The 20,027-nt window shown below is 41.3% G+C and overlaps 2 protein-coding genes across 2 annotated transcripts in view; one reads left to right on the top strand and one right to left on the bottom strand.

The window, feature by feature from the left end:
* LOC147337028 (uncharacterized) overlaps window positions 1-20,027 on the top strand; it is a 642,403-nt gene that overhangs the window by 468,547 nt on the left and 153,829 nt on the right. The window lies entirely within an intron of this gene.
* Window positions 9,174-10,030, bottom strand: LOC147337035 (uncharacterized; the record flags this gene model as incomplete). Its single annotated transcript, XM_086265892.1, has 1 exon — window positions 9,174-10,030. A coding segment is annotated over one exon (693 nt), but the record flags the coding sequence as incomplete, so codon positions are not given.

Below are 20,027 nucleotides of genomic sequence, written 5' to 3'. Positions count from 1 at the left end.
AGCCAAAATGTTCCCAAGCTGCTCTTTTTGAAATGGCAGAGGTACAGTGGTGTCTAACAGCACACTGTGGAAGGCAAACATGTTATTGTTGGATGAAACTTCATGAATCCTTTGTAGATTTGAGCTGTTGGAGCCTTTCTTTTCTCTTCAGGTGTACAGATGCTGAGGAGGCAGGTGAAGCAGGTGGAGCTGTTGTGATGCTGCAGAGGGTGTGTCTTAGTAACTCTGTGAGGCAGAACTGGATCCAACATTGTGGATGTGTTGATGTTGGAGCCATTAAGAGTCTCTGGCCACACTGTAGGATTTCCCTTTGATCCACTGTGGGGGCATTTTGGAGTCTGTCAGTGAAACTCTTCATGTTTGTGTTTGACTCCAGTTTATAGAAACAGAGAAATGTGTCATGCTTTTGTTCGGCCTCCACAAATACACACATTTGTTCATTGGTTGGACTTTTTGGAAGGAGACACATTGAAAACCATGGTAATAAGATCTTGTTGTTTCCTGTGGATCCGACACAGAGAGTGGACTTCAGACAGAAAGCGTGGAAGAGATTTTAGAGGCCGTGTGTGGCAACAGGAAGTTTCTGTGTGTTTGCTGATCTTACATGTGGAAAACAACACGTGATGTTTGTGAAGTCCTACAATGATCATTGTTCTCACAGCATTTTGAGTGGGAACAGTTCAAACTGGGAGTAGTGGGAGTTATTTACTGATTGAAACAAGCTGAATGTTTCTGTGACGATGAAGATCAGCAGCTCAGCTGATCAATGAACTGACATCTATCAGTCGTTTCATGAGATGAAGTCATCAGCAGACATTTGTTCTGACTGTGTGATGAATGTCAGAACGTCAGGGCTCTGCTTTAGTCACTGCTTGATGATCATTGGCTCATTGTTGAATCCAGGGGCCCAGTCTGACCTCTGACCTTTGCTGCAGGTCTTCTGTGTTATCTCCACTTTCATGTCTGATCTTCTACTTGTAGTCCTGTGTCTACATATACAGTGGCTTTCAAAAGTATTCGGCCCCCTTGAACTTTCCCACATTTTGTCACATTACAGCCACAAACATGAATCAATGTTATTGGACTTCCAGGTGAAAGACCAACACAAAGTGGTGCACACGTGAGAAGTGGAACGAAAATCATACATGATTCCAAACATTTTTTACAAATAAATAACTGCAAAGTGGGGTGTGCGTAATTATTCAGCCCCCTGAGTCAACACTTTGTAGAACCAGCTTTTGCTGCAGTTCCAGCTGCCAGTCTTTTAGGGTCTGTCTCTGCCAGCTTTGCACATCTACAGACTGAAATCTTTGCCCATTCTTCTTTGCAAAACAGCTCCAGCTCAGTCAGATTAGATGGACAGCGTTTGTGAACAGCAGAAATTGAAATTGAAATTGCAGTGAAGTCAGCTAGAAACTTACAGTGACGTGGATATCATGCAAAGACTGCCAGACTCTGTAATACTGCAAATGATCAGTGACTCAGGTTAACACTAAACTTTAAACGGCACCTCTGTGTCTCTGTGTGCTGAACATCTAGGATTGAGTCAGGCTGCATCAGCTGAAGCTGTTATTTGTATATATCAGTATTTTTTTATTCAGGTGTGGGGAAAATACGTAAGACTGCAGTGAAGCGATGCACCAGATTAATCCCTGGCCAAAGGTATCGTACTCAAATCAGACTACTGATCCAGCCACATCAGCCTTTTGTGAGGTCTGTTTAAAGTAGACTAAAAGTGAACTGCAGGTTCCTGAGAGGTGGACTGTGAGCACAGAAACACATGTTCATACATACAGCTGCAGCAAACTTACATTAATTTTAAATAGATTTGTTACTCTGATGTCTGTCTCTGTGTTAGTCCTCTGACAGACTGGTGACCTGTCCAGGTGTGCTCTACCTACTACTGGGACAGGTTCCAGCCTCTGTAATAGAAATGTTCTGTTATTCTCATTTAAAGTGTTTAAGTGCTTATGCATATGCTTAGTTGTGACACTGTTACTGTTCAGTGAAAGTTGCTAAAACTAGATGAACTTACTTCAGCAGTTTGAGAAAACAACTCCCTTTACAGGCGCTGATAAGGCCAAGGGCACAAAACAGCACAACCATTGATGCGTTAGGTTTCATAGCGAGACACGTGAAGTGTGGTAGGATCAGTTTGTAACTTCCTCCCTCTTCCTTGGAATGCATAAAGGAGGAGGAGCACGACTTCTGTGGCAGCGCTGACATGACTGAACCGTGATGTTTGATGTGTGTTGGCGCAGTAATAAATAGCTTGATCACAGCTCTTTCTGTGTTGCAGACTTTATTTAAAAAATTCCACGAACCCCCCCCCACTGTGAACCTGAATTGAATATTCAGAAGACATTTGTTTAAATAGTTCTACAAATCTGAGCTGTTGGTGTGTCCTTGGATTGTGTGGTAATAATATTAGAGCCTGCAATCTTTCTTACTGGATCTCTACTATGAGTCATGTTACCTGAGATTAGTTCTATGTTTACCTGTCAGCCTGGACGAATGTGCTGTGTGAAGAATGTAAATGACATCAGATCTGAACTGCTTACATCTAAGGAGCCTGTTCATATTTAATTGTAATATGAACCAATGATTTTCTGATTGATTGCTGATATATACAGTGGGGCAAAAAAGTATTTAGTCAGCCACCGATTGTCATCATTTTAGGTGGGGGAACTTGCACAGAGGTCAGTAATTTGCACCAGAGGTACACTTCAACTGTGAGAGACAGAATGTGAAAAAAAAATCCATGAATCCACATGGTAGGATTTGTAAAGAATTTATTCGTAAATCAGGGTGGAAAATAAGTATTTGGTCAATAACAAAAATACAACTCAATACTTTGTAACATAACCTTTGTTGGCAATAACAGAGGTCAAACGTTTACTATAGGTCTTTACCAGGTTTGCACACACAGTAGCTGGTATTTTGGCCCATTCCTCCATGCAGATCTTCTCGAGAGCAGTGATGTTTTGGGGCTGTCGCCGAGCAACACGGACTTTCAACTCCCGCCACAGATTTTCTATGGGGTTGAGGTCTGGAGACTGGCTAGGCCACTCCAGGACTTTCAAATGCTTCTTACGGAGCCACTCCTTTGTTGCCCGGGCGGTGTGTTTTGGATCATTGTCATGTTGGAAGACCCAGCCTCGTTTCATCTTCAAAGTTCTCACTGATGGAAGGAGGTTTTGGCTCAAAATCTCACGATACATGGCCCCATTCATTCTGTCCTTAACACGGATCAGTCGTCCTGTCCCCTTGGCAGAAAAACAGCCCCATAGCATGATGTTTCCACCCCCATGCTTCACAGTAGGTATGGTGTTCTTGGGATGCAACTCAGTATTCTTCGTCCTCCAAACACGACGAGTTGAGTTTATACCAAAAAGTTCTACTTTGGTTTCATCTGACCACATGACATTCTCCCAATCCTCTGCTGTATCATCCATGTGCTCTCTGGCAAACTTCAGACGGGCCTGGACATGCACTGGCTTCAGCAGCGGAACACGTCTGGCACTGCGGGATTTGATTCCCTGCCGTTGTAGTGTGTTACTGATGGTGACCTTTGTTACTTTGGTCCCAGCTCTCTGCAGGTCATTCACCAGGTCCCCCCGTGTGGTTCTGGGATCTTTGCTCACCGTTCTCATGATCATTTTGACCCCACGGGATGAGATCTTGCGTGGAGCCCCAGATCGAGGGAGATTATCAGTGGTCTTGTATGTCTTCCATTTTCTGATGATTGCTCCCACAGTTGATTTTTTCACACCAAGCTGCTTGCCTATTGTAGATTCACTCTTCCCAGTCTGGTGCAGGTCTACAATACTTTTCCTGGTGTCCTTCGAGAGCTCTTTGGTCTTGGCCATGGCGGAGTTTGGAGTCTGACTGTTTGAGGCTGTGGACAGGTGTCTTTTATACAGATGATGAGTTCAAACAGGTGCCATTCATACAGGTAACGAGTGGGGGACAGAAAAGCTTCTTACAGAAGACGTTACAGGTCTGTGAGAGCCAGAGATTTTCCATGTTTGAGGTGACCAAATACTTATTTTCCACCCTGATTTACGGATAAATTCTTTACAAATCCTACCATGTGGATTCATGGATTTTTTTTTCACATTCTGTCTCTCACAGTTGAAGTGTACCTCTGGTGCAAATTACTGACCTCTGTCATCATTTTAAGTGGGGGAACTTGCACAATCGGTGGCTGACTAAATACTTTTTTGCCCCACTGTATGTATGTATATATATATATATATATATATATATATATTTTTTTTTTTTTTTTTTTTTTTACATACATAGTTTTTTGTTGCCTTATGGTTCCAAGCGCTGTCACCAATCTTTGCATTTTGTTATTATCTCATGACACTTGTTTAATCAGCTACCATCTCTCCTGTGGACTTTTTAATGTCTACAGTCTCAGACCAACACAGCCCTGCCCTTCCCATATTAGATTCTTGATGAATGTGTGTTGTTGTTATTCAGCCTGGTTCAATGTGCCCCTTTTTAACTTTGAGCACCCGCCCCTTTAAACCTCTCTGCACAGCCCTGCACTGACCTCACTATCTTCTCCCTCTAACAGCCTCCACATGTTCTCACTGTAATTTCCCCTCATGAATGAAGTTATGCTGCACTAATGTGAATGTTTGCAGGGAAATCAAACGCATTTCACACACAGTACTCGAGCTGACTTACCTTTGTTTGAATGACGACTTGTACGCGCTGACTCCACAGATAAGGTACGAAAATATGTCAGGCTACGTCTTCAGGGTTTCTACTCCACGGCCGTATTTCATACGGGTCCACATTTCCACTGCACGCTATTTTCTGCAAGTACCGCCGCTTCGCCTCTGGACGCAATCGGTCTCTATACAGTCCGTTCTCTTTTGAGCTGCTTTTAAGCATCTTGTAATCGTCGTTCCAACACAGTGTGTTTGTTTTGATTCGTAGACCTCGAAAATGGTGCCGCGCTCCCACAATGCATTGCGGCATGACGTCAACTCCAAAGCCCTATAGAACATGTTCTTTTTCATTGTCAAAATTATCAGGAATAAAGAAGAAAACTGATTCAAAACCTGTGGAACCTGCCAAAAAACAAGTTTTACTGCAAAGGATTTCTAGATGTGAAGGTTTTGTGGCTTTTTTCAGTTTCTAAAACAAACTCATTTGTACAGAAGGATATGAGGATGTATATGTCCGGTGGTGGGTTTTTTTCTTCTTGATTTAATGTATTCATTTATCTCTTCACTTAATCTTTCTTTATGTTTTTTTTTTTTGATTTGGCATGAGCGATTTCCGGTCCTCACTCCAAGCCAGTTGGTGGCGGTAATGCACCACATGTTCTATCACAGCTGCGTCCGAGAGGACAGGAAACGTCTGTATGCGTCTGCAAACCAGGTAACTACACTCAGCTGAGCCTCTCTGCTAGTCGTTATTAGTTGGAGGGTTTTGCGTCACTTTCTCTCGGCTTGATAAAGGGCTGTATAGAAATCTCTGGTACGTAACACGTAACGTCATTTTTAGGGAGCGTCGCAGAGAAGTGAGGCTGTTTCTTTGTTTTTGTCGAGTTTTGATTGAAGACATGTTTCCAGTCCGTTTTTTACTCGTTTGTTTTTTCATTAATAACTTTACATTATCACAGAGAACAAGAAGGCGCTTTGTTTGTCACATTCACCTTATGTCTGTGAAGGTTCTCAGTCATCCAGGTCATCGTAGTCAAAGGAGCTTGCAAAGAAAAGCGTCTGGACTTCTTTAAGTTACTTGAAGACGTTTCACCTCTCATCCGAGAAGCTTCTTCAGTTCTAAGGTCAAATGGTGGAGAGTCCCAGATATAAACCTAGTGGGAGTTTCCCCCAACAGAGGGACAAAAGGACCCCTGATGATCCTCTAATCGCCTGAGCCAAGGTGTGAAACTGGGTGTGGGTCCCAATCAGCCAGAGTTTCGGGTGAGTTCATTGTGAAACCTGGCCCCACCTTATCATGCGAATTCCTGAGGTCAGATGGCCCAGGATGTGAGTGGGCGTTAAGGCGTCTGGGAAGGATCTCAAAACTGGATTATAGATGGCAGAGAGTTGGTGTCGTAAACCCCGCCTCTGTTCAAAGATGGTCGCTCACAGTGGACATAGATGCTTCTTTCACTCCTCTTACAAACCATCTGTCCTCTCTGTCCAAAATGTGAACATTAGCATCCTCAAAGAGTGTCCTTTATCCTTAAGATGCAGATGGACTGCTGAGTCTTGTCCTGTGGAGGTGGCTCTTCTGTGTTGTGCCATGCGCTTGTGAAGTGGCAGCCACTTGGCAGCCACAGTGATAAATGGCTGAGATGGCTGCAGCTGTACGTGTGAGGTACCTACATGTTTCAAGATGAATTTGCAGAGATGTCATGTTTGGTGCTTACAGACATCACACTGCATTTTGTGATTTCGTAGCTATTGTTGTGATATTTCGGAGCTTCCCATGATCACCGTGACAGTCATTCATTTTAACATAACCTTTCTATTCCTTTCAGGGATCCTCATTTTTTTGGTACGGAAGATCAGCAGCTGTGTCGACAGGCAACAGGTAACGGCATGCTTTTCTGTTAGTACTGTAGACCTTGGTCTGGTGCTCTTTTTTAGTTTAACACAGTATTTTCATTTGCCGAAGTGTAAAAAGCTTGTTCCAGGAGAAACAAACTTTAGTGAGTTCTGCAAAATGATTCCCACCATTGCACACTCTGTCAGCCTCCAGTGTGCCCTTTTTTTGTCCTTTAACTGAAGAAAGTCGGTAGTCAGAACATATGAGATAAGTGAGATCCTCATTTTGCCTGCTTATTTCAAGATACAACATTTTCACAAACTGCTGTAGGATAACCTTGCTATTTGTCTTTTCCAACACTTCTACATTCATCCATATTTCCTTGTCTGCTTCTTTCCAGGTGAAAAGTACCTGAAATGGGTGAAAGATTTTGTTTCCAAAAACAAAAGCATGTGCGTTCACCTGAAGAAGCCAAGTGGTGCTGACCTGTGGATAGAAGAGCTTGAGAACACCAAATACAACGGGGATGATGATGAAGTTAACGCCTGGGGAAAATTCTACCTTCCCGAGATTGTAAAAATGCAGGTTATTGGTGTGGTAAAGGGCACCTCATGTCCATGTGACGAGCTTGTGCTGATGACGCGTGAGGACAAAAAGCTGTACGGCTATGACGGAGAGGAGCTGCATCTGGTGGCTTCCAGTTTCCTGGAACTATGTGACAAAACGATAGAGTATCCAGCATCCAAGCGCTACTACAATGGAGAGGCCTTCAAAGATATGGTGAGAAGTTAGACTGCTAAGAATAAGACTGGGGATGCCTAGTGTTAGAGATCAATCACCTGAGCTTTTCTTTGTATTGTTGTGTGTTCTGTTTACACTGAGGAGGACTGGAAAAAAGTTAAGATGAGTGATGTGGGGAGGAAACTGCAGGAAGAACATAAAAAGCTGGTAAATGAAACCCAGTCAGCGTTCGTCAGCCTAATATCATAGGTGGGTATTGGAGCTGAGTATCATCACTGATTTCTAGAACCTGTTCAATTCCAATTCACAAGGTCCCAATTAGATTCCATTTAATTCTTACTCAGAGAGTCAGAAACATTATAATTCTGATCATTTATCAGTACTGACACTTGTGAAACTTCATCAGAGGTGTGAGCATCACAGCAGATGCTTTTGTGTCAAAGTAACTGAGGATAAAACACAAAACCATGAAGCAGATTTTCCTGGCCTAGCTTTTTACAGTAGATAACCTTAAAAATATTATTCTGCAGTAGAACAAAAGCAGACGAGAACCACGACTCAACAAATGTACATTGGCTGATGCTGCTGAAGTGATTCAGAGGTTTTAATAAGAGGTTTTAATAGAGACACAGCAGAGCATTTTGCAGTTTCACTTAATTAGAAAAAAATAAATACAATTTGGTATTGAACAGCAGAAATGAGGCTGTCTTGTCGGAAGTCATTAAAAAAAAATGGCTGTAAGCAACGGTAGACTGCTTCATAACAAGCAAGCGAATAATGCCAAAAACAGAGATTTGAGATGGGAAACGGTGTTCTTAAAGTACACTGAGAGAGGCAGAGAGCTGTGCTGTGTTGTTTTTCTGTGTGTGTTTTAATGGTGGTGGAAGCAAACCAGCAAAAGTAAGAGGGAATTCATGACAATGTTTATGTCAAGCGAAATGTGTCTTCTTTTGCTGCTGGTTTGGTTAGAGAGAGACAAAACGTGCAGCTTCAGGATCTGAGCAGCTTTCAGCACCAACGGCATCACAGCTCAGACTTGGATTCAGGATTAAGCCCTTTATGTTTGACTGTAGTGATTGTAGCTCTGTCCTTGTTATTAATCGCTTTAGTCAAACACAGCTATTGTTTGCTGGGATGTGTATATCCTTGACAGTTTGTATCTCAGAGTTATCAAAGACACTGTGGATAATCATCAAGAGATTGTTGTCCTCTTAATAATGACCTATTTGATTGTTTGTTTTTTCTTCTTCTTACAGATTCTGGTATTTGGCCAAAAGAGAGCTTCACAATTCTTGGCTTCACCTGTGGTAGAAAAATGACTAAAGTTATGCAACACTCTCTAAAATTAAAGCTATGCAACGCTTTAACATGAATGGCGAAGGAGTGCATCTCTTTCACTGTCTCTTCCTGTCCTCTTCTCAGTCTTTGTTGTGGCACCTCTGCTATGTGTTATAGAAAGCACTTGGAATCATGTTCAATACAAAAACACCAAACTCGTGGGATTGCCCTAGCAAGCAGTTGGTAAAAACTAATTAAAACTGATATATATCAGCTTCACTTTCTAGCTGCAAAAGCACGTTTCTGCAAAAGCATGCAGTTTCCTGTCAGCACTTTTTGGCACAGAGTGTACTCAGAGTTAGGCCTTTCTTATATAAAGCAATATAATCAGCATATAAACATTTAAGATGATAAATTTAAAGCTCAACAGTAACTGCTATAAATATTATAACTACACATGTAGTGCTTTTGCTTAAGTAAATTATAGTTGGGATCATAATAAGAAAACATGTGTTTTTATTTTCTGTGTACCCTGGGTACAGACCAGTATAAATATGGGATTCTTCCCAATAAATGCTGTCTGATAATGCTTCATATTGCATTAAACACTAGATATGTAAGCAAACAAACAAAAACCCATAGAAGCCAGTTTTAATTATTAAATGTGACAATTACATGGAGATGGAAAGTAAACATGCTTATACACGTCTCTGTGATTACAGAAAATCCACACAGATGCTGTCAGAGCAGAGAATCTTTGATTTATCAGAATGATGAATGCAAATGATTTCATGAAATCTCACTCTTGTTCTGGGTTGTAAAATTCACCTGTCCAGTTAAACCGAATCCTTTGCAACACAGTTCTAAGAACCCTACCAACCTCATCCTCAGCTCTCTGCCTGTTGTCCTTTTCAGCTGAGTATTCATCCACATGTGTTTCAACTTCTCTCTCATTTTCAAGCAAATTGCTCAGGCTCTCAGCTTCAGCACAGTTACCATATGGCCACTCTCTGAGGTCTTCTGTGTTCAAGCCAAACAAATTCTTACATGATCTGCAAGGCTTCATTCTGGCACCATCACGGAGACAAAAAGCCTCACACCTGATATTTCCAGGTACTTCAATTGTTCCATCAAAGTAATCTTTCTGGACTGTGTTTGGATAATAGGTCATCACCGCACCAGATACATATTTATGCCATTTGCTAAGACAGGAGGCAGCAATCATAATTTTCCCAGCGTTAGGACCTTTGGTGGACATGGAGACTCCGCAGTACCTTTCTGATTTGTTGGTTTGGGATTTTTGAGAAATGCAGATGGTGGACGAGACGAAAGCTGTTTTTTTATTATTCTCTTCTAAGTCCAAGTCTGTGAGGAGATCTTGCAGACTCTGCTTTATTTGCTCTTCATTCTCTGAGTTATTTTGCAGGACGATCTGAAAACAGTTACAGATCTGGTCAAAGTGTTGCACCTGATTATATAGTTGTTTTTCATAGAAAGTTGATCAACATGTTTGTTTCGCTGCTTGACTTGTTTAACTATGCAGGACCATTGGATGCTTTTGATTTAGACATTTTAAGATAGGGGGTGAAACAAGTCACAAAAATCTATTTAATTTTAAATCAATAAGCAAAAATCCATCTTTGTTCTCACTAATTTATAATTAAATTTGCTAATTGACCTTTTTTTTTCTATTTTGCTATGCCGGGCTGTCAAAACACGCTGAATTTAGAGTCTTTGAGCTTAACAGATCCAGCAGCTACACAGTGACAGCATCATATACGCCTTGAAGACTGTAAGCATCTCCAATAATGAGTCTGTTAGACATTATTTAGAACTAACAAATTCTGAAGCAAGTCTCCAGCTCTCCTGCAGTCTCTGTGTTTGGTGGAGAAGTATAGCTAGAAGCATATGTTGAAGTATAAGGTACAGTATGGATTTTCTTTGGATTTCTCAGTAAAAAAGCACTTTGCATTATACTTTCCTAAAAACTGGAAGTTTGTCAGATTGACTGAAAATGTGAGAAGAGTTATCTTACCATGTCGAGCACACAGGAGAAGGGACTTCGCCTGGGAAGCTGAGTCGAATACAACTTTAAAGGCCTGGGATATCTTCTCATTAAAGAACCCAACACAAAAGGATTAGGGAAGATTTCTTCTGGAGAAAAGGGGATGTTGTTGATTTTGCCCAGAAACAACATGCTGTGAAGGATCTGTTGAGTGAAAACATATTTGCTTATTGTTAGTAGTGATAAACAGGACTGTCTTAAAAGTGTCAAAGGTAACACACCTCATCCACCAAGTGTTGACTTCCCGGAGTCATGTAAGAGCCCCGAACCATCCTCTTGGTAATCTTGTAGGCATTAGTTTTGAACCTCCTTTGAGAAATTGTTGTCTTCTAAAATGATAATGATCGAGCAGTTAGGGATTTAAAGACACAGGAGATCTGATAACTTTGGCTACAGCAGAGTCTGCAGACATACCTATTTTGCTCTTGGTCGGCCTATTTTAAACATGAGAGAAAACATAGTTAGTGAAATGTTGATAACATACAATGACTATCATTGGTGGCTGAAAAGATGCCAGGTAACAAGTGAAAAGCTGCTACTTACCATCGCCACAGTCTAAGAATGAAACAGGAAACACTGAGCGAGTTGCCTCCATCTTAAAGCTGTTGATCATGTGATTTAAAGGAAAGCCACACCCAGCTCTTTCCTGGAATTTTACTCGACTGTAGAAAACTGCTCCATTTGCCCCGCCCACCCATGATCTTTAATATCTACCAAAAACAACCTTTTGGTTGTCAGTAACCAGCCGATCGTTTTCGCGATTAAAAAGTGGCTTTTTGCGGCGGCGTTCCCACCGCGAGCAGAACTCCGGCTCAAAAACCGCTGTTTTTGAACACTTTTATTTACTTAAGCATTTTAATGGGCTTACTTTGAAACAAAGTGCGATTGAATGATTATTGTTATGTGTTGCCTTGAATTCGGCTATGCTGTCTGTTAGACAGCTGTTTTCCTTTATTGTTGTTTTTGTATTGTTTGTAGCGAACGCTACTGGAATGTATAGATTAAGCTACGTAGCCAAGATAATTAATAATTTAACTGTTGTACATTGGTTGATGATGATTTGCATTGTTACATAGGCTTGCAGAAAAATATATTTGTTTACCGATAAACTGAATCGAACTTGATGTGCTAATGGACGTTTTTCTGACCTACAGGTCAGGTTTTGTTCCCTCCCTTTGAATTAATCTTCTTCATATTGAAGTGGCGAGCCGGTAGGACCATTCTTTGTTTCCCCTCTTTCCCCCACTTAGCCGTCTTTGGATTACGGACATATTTCCCCATTTGTATGAAGCTGGACTCTAAGGAGGAATACCTTAAAAGTGAACTTTAAAAAGAAGAGGACCAAAAAGGACTTTTGCACAGAAAGATCACAGCATTGATTTATTATTTAATTGTGGGCATTTATGTTGTGTGTTGTGTTAATTATTTTGTTCCATTTCCCCTTTCCTCCATTTATTCAATATATTTTTGGTACAAGATATTGCAGTCTTTGGTCTCATCATTCACACCATCTAGGCTCCATAAAGAACTATTTCTTCTGCGCGTCAGTCAGTAAACTCATCCATTGAAATAAACTAGTCCTTAAATAACTTTGAGTTACACAGTGGCAAATGTAATAGAGAAAGACACAGGGCCACCTGAAATCTGTCGTCCTATCTGATTCAAAACCAACATGTAGGAGAATCTGGAATCTTTGATTTTGAGTTAAAAATAAAATATGGATAAAAGGCAGAAATGTTTTTACTAACATGTACTAACAGAGACTTGGAGGAGAGAGACCTAATGTTTAATAATCCACATTTCACTGTGTTACTCTTTGGTTCAGATGTGGATACTGTATTGTTCTTTCTTTGTGATTGTTTATGTTTAAGTTGTTTGTTGCTGGTTTTTAGTTTGTTTTTTTCTGTTTGGAAGCTGACACAGTCTCTATGGAGATGGGTTTTTGGGGGGTAGCAGGAGGAGAGAAGCTGCAGAGAGGCGTGTAAGACTGCAACTCTGCTTCCTGGTCCCAACTCTGGATAGTCATATTTTGGGGGGTTTAATAAACTACTACTGCATGATGTAAAGCTGAAGTATGACACAGCTTTATGAACCTCCTGTTATCCTGGTAGACGAGTACAGCAATAAATCTTTTACTTGAACATCTTCTGGCTCCAATAAGCTTTGAAATGTGACCATGAAGTCAGAGACACACTGACTGAAACCCACAGCTGTGACTGTGGATCACATCCACACACAGTGTAGCTGCTGTCTCTGTGTGAGGTCTGTGTATATATGTACATATTTATGCTTATATTCATATTCTCTTATTCCCCTTTATTTGATATCCTAATTCTGTGCTGTGTAAAGATTTGTCGGTGTTCTGCTGCTACAAACTGGATTTCCTGGAGGATAAACATGAGGGATTCATAAAGTTCTATCTCTCTGTTAAAATCCCCCAAAATAAATGAAATGTGACTTTCAGGCAGACGTGTTTTTAAAAGAGTCTCTTTAATGGAAAAATGTGTTTTTAAAACCAGCCAATAGGAGCGTCTGTGGATATCAGCTGAGGCTGAACTCAGGAACACCATCACATATAAATACACAGAATTAAATCACTAGATAAAAGACGTCATTAAATAAGGATCAAATCAACATGTCAGAGGTCAAAGGTCAGTCAGAAGAGGTGTGGTTAAACACTGGCAGTGCAGTGACCTAATGCAGTTTGGTTACCGCTACGGGAAAAGCCCCGCCCCCTCTGAGCCTCCGCTGTGTCCTCAGCACATCCAGGAGCAGCAGGTCAGTGGGGGCGGGGCCATGTCAGGACTTATTTTAAGTAACATTTAAAGTGGAGCGACGGCAGGAGTCACACAGCAGTAACCAGCTCTGTCTGCCAGGGTCAAAGGTCAAACAAGTCCTGCAGCTGACCCACACACAGACTTACACTGATCCACAGAGAGTGATGAATCCACACATCACTCGGCTGGAGGAAGCTGGGTTTTGTTAGATTATAATATTATTTTATGCCATGTTATACCCCTAATTAAAGATTGTGAATTATTATGTAGTTTTAGTTTGCATTATTCTCCTGAATTAGAAGAAGCTGATAACTATTGCATTAGTTAAACTGATGTGCATTATATTAAACTGCTGATTTATTGTGAATGAATGATATTGTTTTATGATGCATTATACTGCTGAGTTATAAGAAATACTGTTTGCAGAAAGTCATCGCCTTATTTGTCTGATTAGAAGAGAACATGCTGGAGTTTTCTGCCCCATCTCAGCAGGAGCAGATAAACAGGGAGCCAAGGTCGTAGCTTAGGCGCTGTGTGAGAGAAAGCATGTGAATGTTTAGGCTTTTATGATAAGGTGGAGGCACCAGAGGCTATAAGAGTTTGATCAATGCTCCACCATTTTGAGATCAGAGGCTGTCTGCATCAGTGTCCATCTCCCACGTGTGTGATCATTAAAATCATCGTTTGACTCGACCCGACCGGACCAGTGTTGTTATTGTGGTTTTTCTCTTGTCTCCATCCCCAATATTTTGAACTCGTAACATTTTCCACACCGTCCAATCAGAAACCAGTGTTGACGCTGAGACCCGTCTCTGTAACAGGAAGTCCATGAACAGGCAGACCCTCTGCAGCAGGCTGACCTGTGACCTCTGAGACAGAGGGAGGAGTTTGTGTCAGCAGGGGGCGCTGCAGCATCGCCTGAGAGCTTTAAGAACAACAGCAATAAACAGGAAGTGAAAGTCACACTTCTGTTGGTGTGCGTTATCAGCAGACCCCACCCTCTGCAGGAAGCTGAGATAAGAAGCAGCCAATCACAGAGCAGAGAGCATGTGACTTCCTGTTCCTGCTGTTACTGTGACAACAGCTCCTGGGACAGAGAGCAGCTTTCTAAAGAGGAAAGATGTTGCTGTCACCCCCGGGTGTCATGTGACCCGCCTGATGTACCGATTTAAGACTGTAAGAACAATAATAACAACATGTTTTAGTCAGGTGATCCATGCAGAGCAGATCCATGTGACCAAACACAGCTGGATCACATGTTTCCTCTCCTGGAAACAGAAAGCCTTCATGTATAAAGGCTCATGTACCCACTGAGCCCTGCTCTCAGATCTGTGAGGCTTTAACAAACAACAGTTTAAAGTCATGTTTAGCATCTTCTGTCAGTGTGGAAGGTCACACACTTTCCTGAGTGTTGAACCCTGAACTACTAGCTGTTCATGTCAGCCTGGACATAAATACAGACCTGCCTGCTGTCATAGACCCCAGCACTCACATGTTACTTATAAGTGACTCATATGTATGCATGTATATATTGTGTATATTGTGCTATTTCTTACTTAGTGTGTTGTGTCTTTGTTCCTGTTTGTGCTGCAGCACTGTAACCTAAATAATTTCCCCTGGGGATCAAAAAAGTATTCTGATTGTGATTAAATGAAAGCAGTCAGAGCAGAGGACGGTGATGTAAGGAATGGGATTTTAATCAGCCAGTCTCCTTTAACTCTCAGCATCACAAAGTAATGTGGTAACATCTGGACTGATGTGTTTACTGTCAGCTAGTTTAAATGCTGTAGGCTGCAGCCGCTGCTCTAACACTATAACTGTAACAGGGCTCAGTGCTGCTTCTAACAGTCTGAGCTGCTTCAGGCTTTATTTGTGAGGAGCACAGCAGCTTACAAACACGTGGCTGGGCCTGGACCCAAAGGAGTGTTTGTTAAAGCCTGCAGTGAATCCAGCAGCAGAATGATGGAAATGCAACACAGCAATGATGAAGAGGAGCAGCATTAAAGCCAAAGTCCAGTTCATACAGTTAGGTCCATAAATCAAATAAGGGAAAATAAAATGTTGTTGGATGCACCTGTCTGCAGCCTTAATGCTCTCTGGTCGCTATGGTAACGCGTAAACATTTCTTTCAAAATAAGACACACGACTACAACACGGGAAAAGACCCAGGGAAACGAAGTTAACGATAAAAACCCTGAAAACCATTGTTGGATTTATATTTTATCATTGTCATTGTTATTGGGGAATATCTAACCATATATGCTCAGAGGTGTAGAACCAATTGTGTAATGATAGTAGTCTTTAAAGACTTTGTGTGACTCCAGAGTGTTCTGGCATTCACACCCACGTCCTGGGATCATGGGAGAGGTGCTACCTTCTTATTGTTTTGTGGTAGGATGTCTGTTTTAGTCTAAGTGCCTTTTGTTTAGATGAACTGCTGGACTTCCAGACCAGCAGGTTTAGGGAAGCCGTTTATGGGGTCACACTCTGACTCCACACACACACACACACACACACACACACACACACACACACACACACACACACACACACACACACACACACACACACACACACCTACATAACATACAGACTGGTACCTTTGTTCACGTGTATGTTAATGAACCTATGTATGTTCATGTAACCTCAATAAAAGAACAGTGTTACGAGGGAACGGACGAGAGCGACTGTGGTCAAGCGAAGGAACGGCATTGGTCCAGTTCTCTCCCGTGCACGAGAAACATAAAGAACTACTCGTGTCTTGCTTTGCTGTGTAGCTGGATTGAACGATCCAGCGAACAGGTTTATGCTACAAACCTATCAACCATCAATTTCACACCGAGCCTCGACTCTCACGGCCCGGTACCAAACGACTCACGGACCGGTCCGTGACCCGGGGGTTGGGAACCGCTGAGTTAACGCATGAGTAGTTCAGGGCTGCACGTCATTTTCATTGTTAATATCTTTGTGAAAAGCACATTGATGTGAAAATCTTCATGAGAGTCAGAGGCCCTACAACACGATTAAAGATTCATTCAAAAGAAAATCACAAGTTATTATCATCTTCAGAACATTTCATTAAACATTAGAGACAGACTGCTGAGTACATCTCATCTCTATCCAAACAACCTACAGTCCACAAACACATCACGAACCAGTGCTCTGGGCTGTGGTCTGTCCCCAGTTACATGGATCAGCTGGTTCCCTGGAGGTGACTGCTGCTGTGGTTTGGAGCGGATGAATAAACCTGAACTGAATCAGGTGTCCAGTTACTTTTGGTCCCTTTAAACCAGGTTGTCACATGTTCAGCATGTGAAACTCCTCCTCCTCCGTGAAAACGGGTGTGGGTCACAATCAGCCAAGGTTTTGGGTGAACCCATTGTGAGATCTAGCCCCACGCTATCATGTGATTTCCTGTGATCAAATGTCCCAGGATGTGAGTGGGCGTTAAGACGTCCATGTCCCTCATCAAGCAACTTAAAGAAGTCCAGACGCTTTTCTTTCCAAGCTCCTTCAACAACATCATTCATAGAACAGCTTCCAGCTTCTTTTGCTCGGCTACAGTTTGGATGGATTTGCATTTAAAGATGCAACAAGACTAAAATGGTTAGGGTCAGGAGGTCAAAGGTCAGGGCTCCTGTGGGTCTGAGGGCGGCCTCACGCTGGAGAAGGATGAAGGAGTCTGACCTGAGCCAGTGTTTGACATGAACACATCAGCACTGCTGTCAGTGAGCCTAACGACAGCCGTTAGCATCATTTCAGTGTTTCAGTCATAAAAACACTTCCTGTCACTGTGGTGGTTACAGTGACATCATGCAGTTTGTGCTTTGACCTCCAGAGGGCGACAAATCAGCACAGACAGAGAGCTCCATTCAAACTTTGCTGCCATCAGGAATAATTCTTCAAATATAATCATCAGTGTTTGAGCAGTTATGATATCAGGGACAATCTAGACATGTGTGACAATACTGAACATGTCACATGACACACCTCAAACATCATGTGATCCACTCTCAGTCTGCACTTTCATTCATGACTTCAACAGGTTGAAATGAGCTTTGAAGAAACATTCAGTGAAATAAATCTTTCATGGATTCATGTGAGCAGCAGATGAACTTTGTACCAACAACATCTTCAATAACAGAGTCTGAATGAAGCTCAGGTGTTGATGCTGCTCACTGATTGGACGCTTGCTTTCAGCTCTGCTCTCAGTCTTTACTGCACAGGTGAAGGTAGAAAGTGTGACTGGATCTATAGACTGGAAACAGAGAAACATGCTGAACATTTGAAGCTTTGCAGCAGAAATGTTCATGTTACAAATACAGCAGAGCTGATCTGGGATCAGTGTGTTCACACCTGCAGCTACAACAAGGTTTCATGTCTCCACACGTCAGCATGTGAACTTTACTCTGACTCAGTCTGAGCAGTCAGACGGCATATTTTTAAAGTTAACACATCAGCACACACAGAGCTGAGCCCCTCCCACCTGTGCTGAGTTTCAGGTGGAGCCCCGCCTCCTTCCAGGAAGCAGCTCACCTGTGTGTCCGTGTTTAGTGTCCAGGTGTGGAGTGGAGCTTGTTGTTGGTGTGTGAAGAAACTGTAAGTTTGCTTTGTTTCCTCCTTTAACAGTTTGTCTTTAGGAACTTTACTGTTTGTTCAGCTCGTGTTTGATTTCTTCACACAACAAACTGTGTGTGTTTGTATTTCCGGTCTCTCCATTAAAGTCAGTGTGTAACGTTTTCCAACAAGGCCGAGTGTCTCCGCCATTTTCTGGCCTTGTGTGATCAGAGTCCGGGAATCAGACTAAACACACTGAATGTGGCCTGAGCTCAACCGGAGAGCCGCTGAGCTCCAGATGTTTTTATTTACACGCACAGCAGGAGACAGAGAGCGCACTTTGTAAATGAATACTTCGTATAGATGTGTGTTAGATACAGGTTCAACATGTCGGTCTTAAAAATACTGTGTCACAAACTGTTGGCTCCTCTCCAACAGGAAGAAGTGTTACAAAACACACAAAACTGAACTAAATTAACTAAATTATTGAGAATGATCAATGAAATGATTTTGGAAAACTGATTAACATTTTACAGGAAATGGCGTGTTAGTGTTGTTAGTTTGGCTAAAAAAAAAAGACTGAGTCACTGCTTTCAAAAAGTTCAGTTTTTATCATAAAATCTGCATTAATCTACGTCAGTCCAGCCTCTGACCCCGTAAATATATAATAAATAAAAAATCAAATATAAACTGAAACAAGCAAACTAACTGAAACTAAACAGAATTAAAAACACAAAGTGAAAAAGAAATGCAAATAAAAACTAATTAAAAATTACAAAACTACAACAACCTTGCTGTCTGTGGATATGTTTTGGGTGGAGGTTTCAGCCACCACAGATGTCTTCCTTCATTTGTCTATAAGTCAGTGAGATCATTTAAAGATGTTACATATCTGCCACAGTGTTAATTTAAAGTTCTCACCCTTTGTGTTCAGAGGCAGCAGGTGGAGGGACAGCAGAGGACTTTTTAAAACAAATTTGATTCAGCAGGTCGGCCTCTGTTAAAAACATCACGAACTGTCCGCTCAGACTGTTCACACTGAAACAAAGATGGAGGATAAAACATGTTTTACATTTCTCAGACTGAACAAAAGTTACTGTATTAAGTTTAAAACACTGTTAATAAATCGGAACATTTAAAGATGCTTCAGTCACGGTTTTTATATTAATAGTAAGTCAGATGTTGAGCTTTGGCGTGAAAAAAGTTTTTCTTTTTTCCTGGTGAGGAAAAAAGTTTGAAAAAAATCAGTTTAAAGTTTTATATATACATATTTGATTTGTACGGGACTCATATTTTAATACTAAAGTAAACCTTTTGTCTTCTGTCTGTACAAAATACCAGATATTAAAGTGCAGATGTTACAGATGTTTATATCTATATTTTATTATGAAACAGAACAAATGAACAGTTTAGCACAAACAAACGTTAACATGTAGATATTGTACTAAACTGCAGTGAATATGAACTCAAACTCTGACTTTTAGAAGATTAAACTTTATAGTGACGTGTAGGAGAGGAACAGATGAACACTAACTCTGACATTTGAATACAAACGAGTGATTCTGAGGATTTTTTTTCTCACCTCTCATCATCTTATAATATATTTGCTTATTCTTCATAAACAGTAAAAAAATCAGATCAGTGGATCTATTTTACCGTTTTAATGGCAGAATGGACAGAAGTTTTATATCTGTGTTTATTTTTGAGGGGATCACTGTATATCAGTACTGTTATAGTTTAATATTATTTCTGTACAACTGCTTCAGCAAAAAAGCTTAAAGTTTGAAACCAGGAGTTTCCATAGTGAGTTAAAAATATTTGCACGGCAGCTCCGAGAACTTTTATCAATATTTCTTTGAATCCTCTAAATTTCATTCATAGGTGTTGGACTGTTCATGATTTATTTAAACTCATAACTGGGTGCAGCAGCTGAGCTTTGACCTGTGAGCTGCAGCTCAAGCTTCTTTTATGGTTCAGTGTTTAATGTGTAAACTGTTTATCACTGCAGAGACGCCTACAGGCTATCTACTGTTCAAAAGTGAATTGTTATATACAGTGTGGCAGCCGACCTTTGACCTGTGAGCTTCAGC

The sequence above is a fragment of the Aulonocara sp. 'chitande type north' Nkhata Bay genome, linkage group LG3, assembly GCF_057382095.1.
Source record: "Aulonocara sp. 'chitande type north' Nkhata Bay isolate Kocher_YH1m ecotype deep benthic linkage group LG3, A_spYH_male_GT1.1, whole genome shotgun sequence".
Taxonomy (NCBI): Eukaryota; Metazoa; Chordata; class Actinopteri; order Cichliformes; family Cichlidae; genus Aulonocara; species Aulonocara sp. 'chitande type north' Nkhata Bay.
Note: the sequence above shows the minus strand (reverse complement) of the source record. Positions and strands in the feature narration are given on the sequence as shown.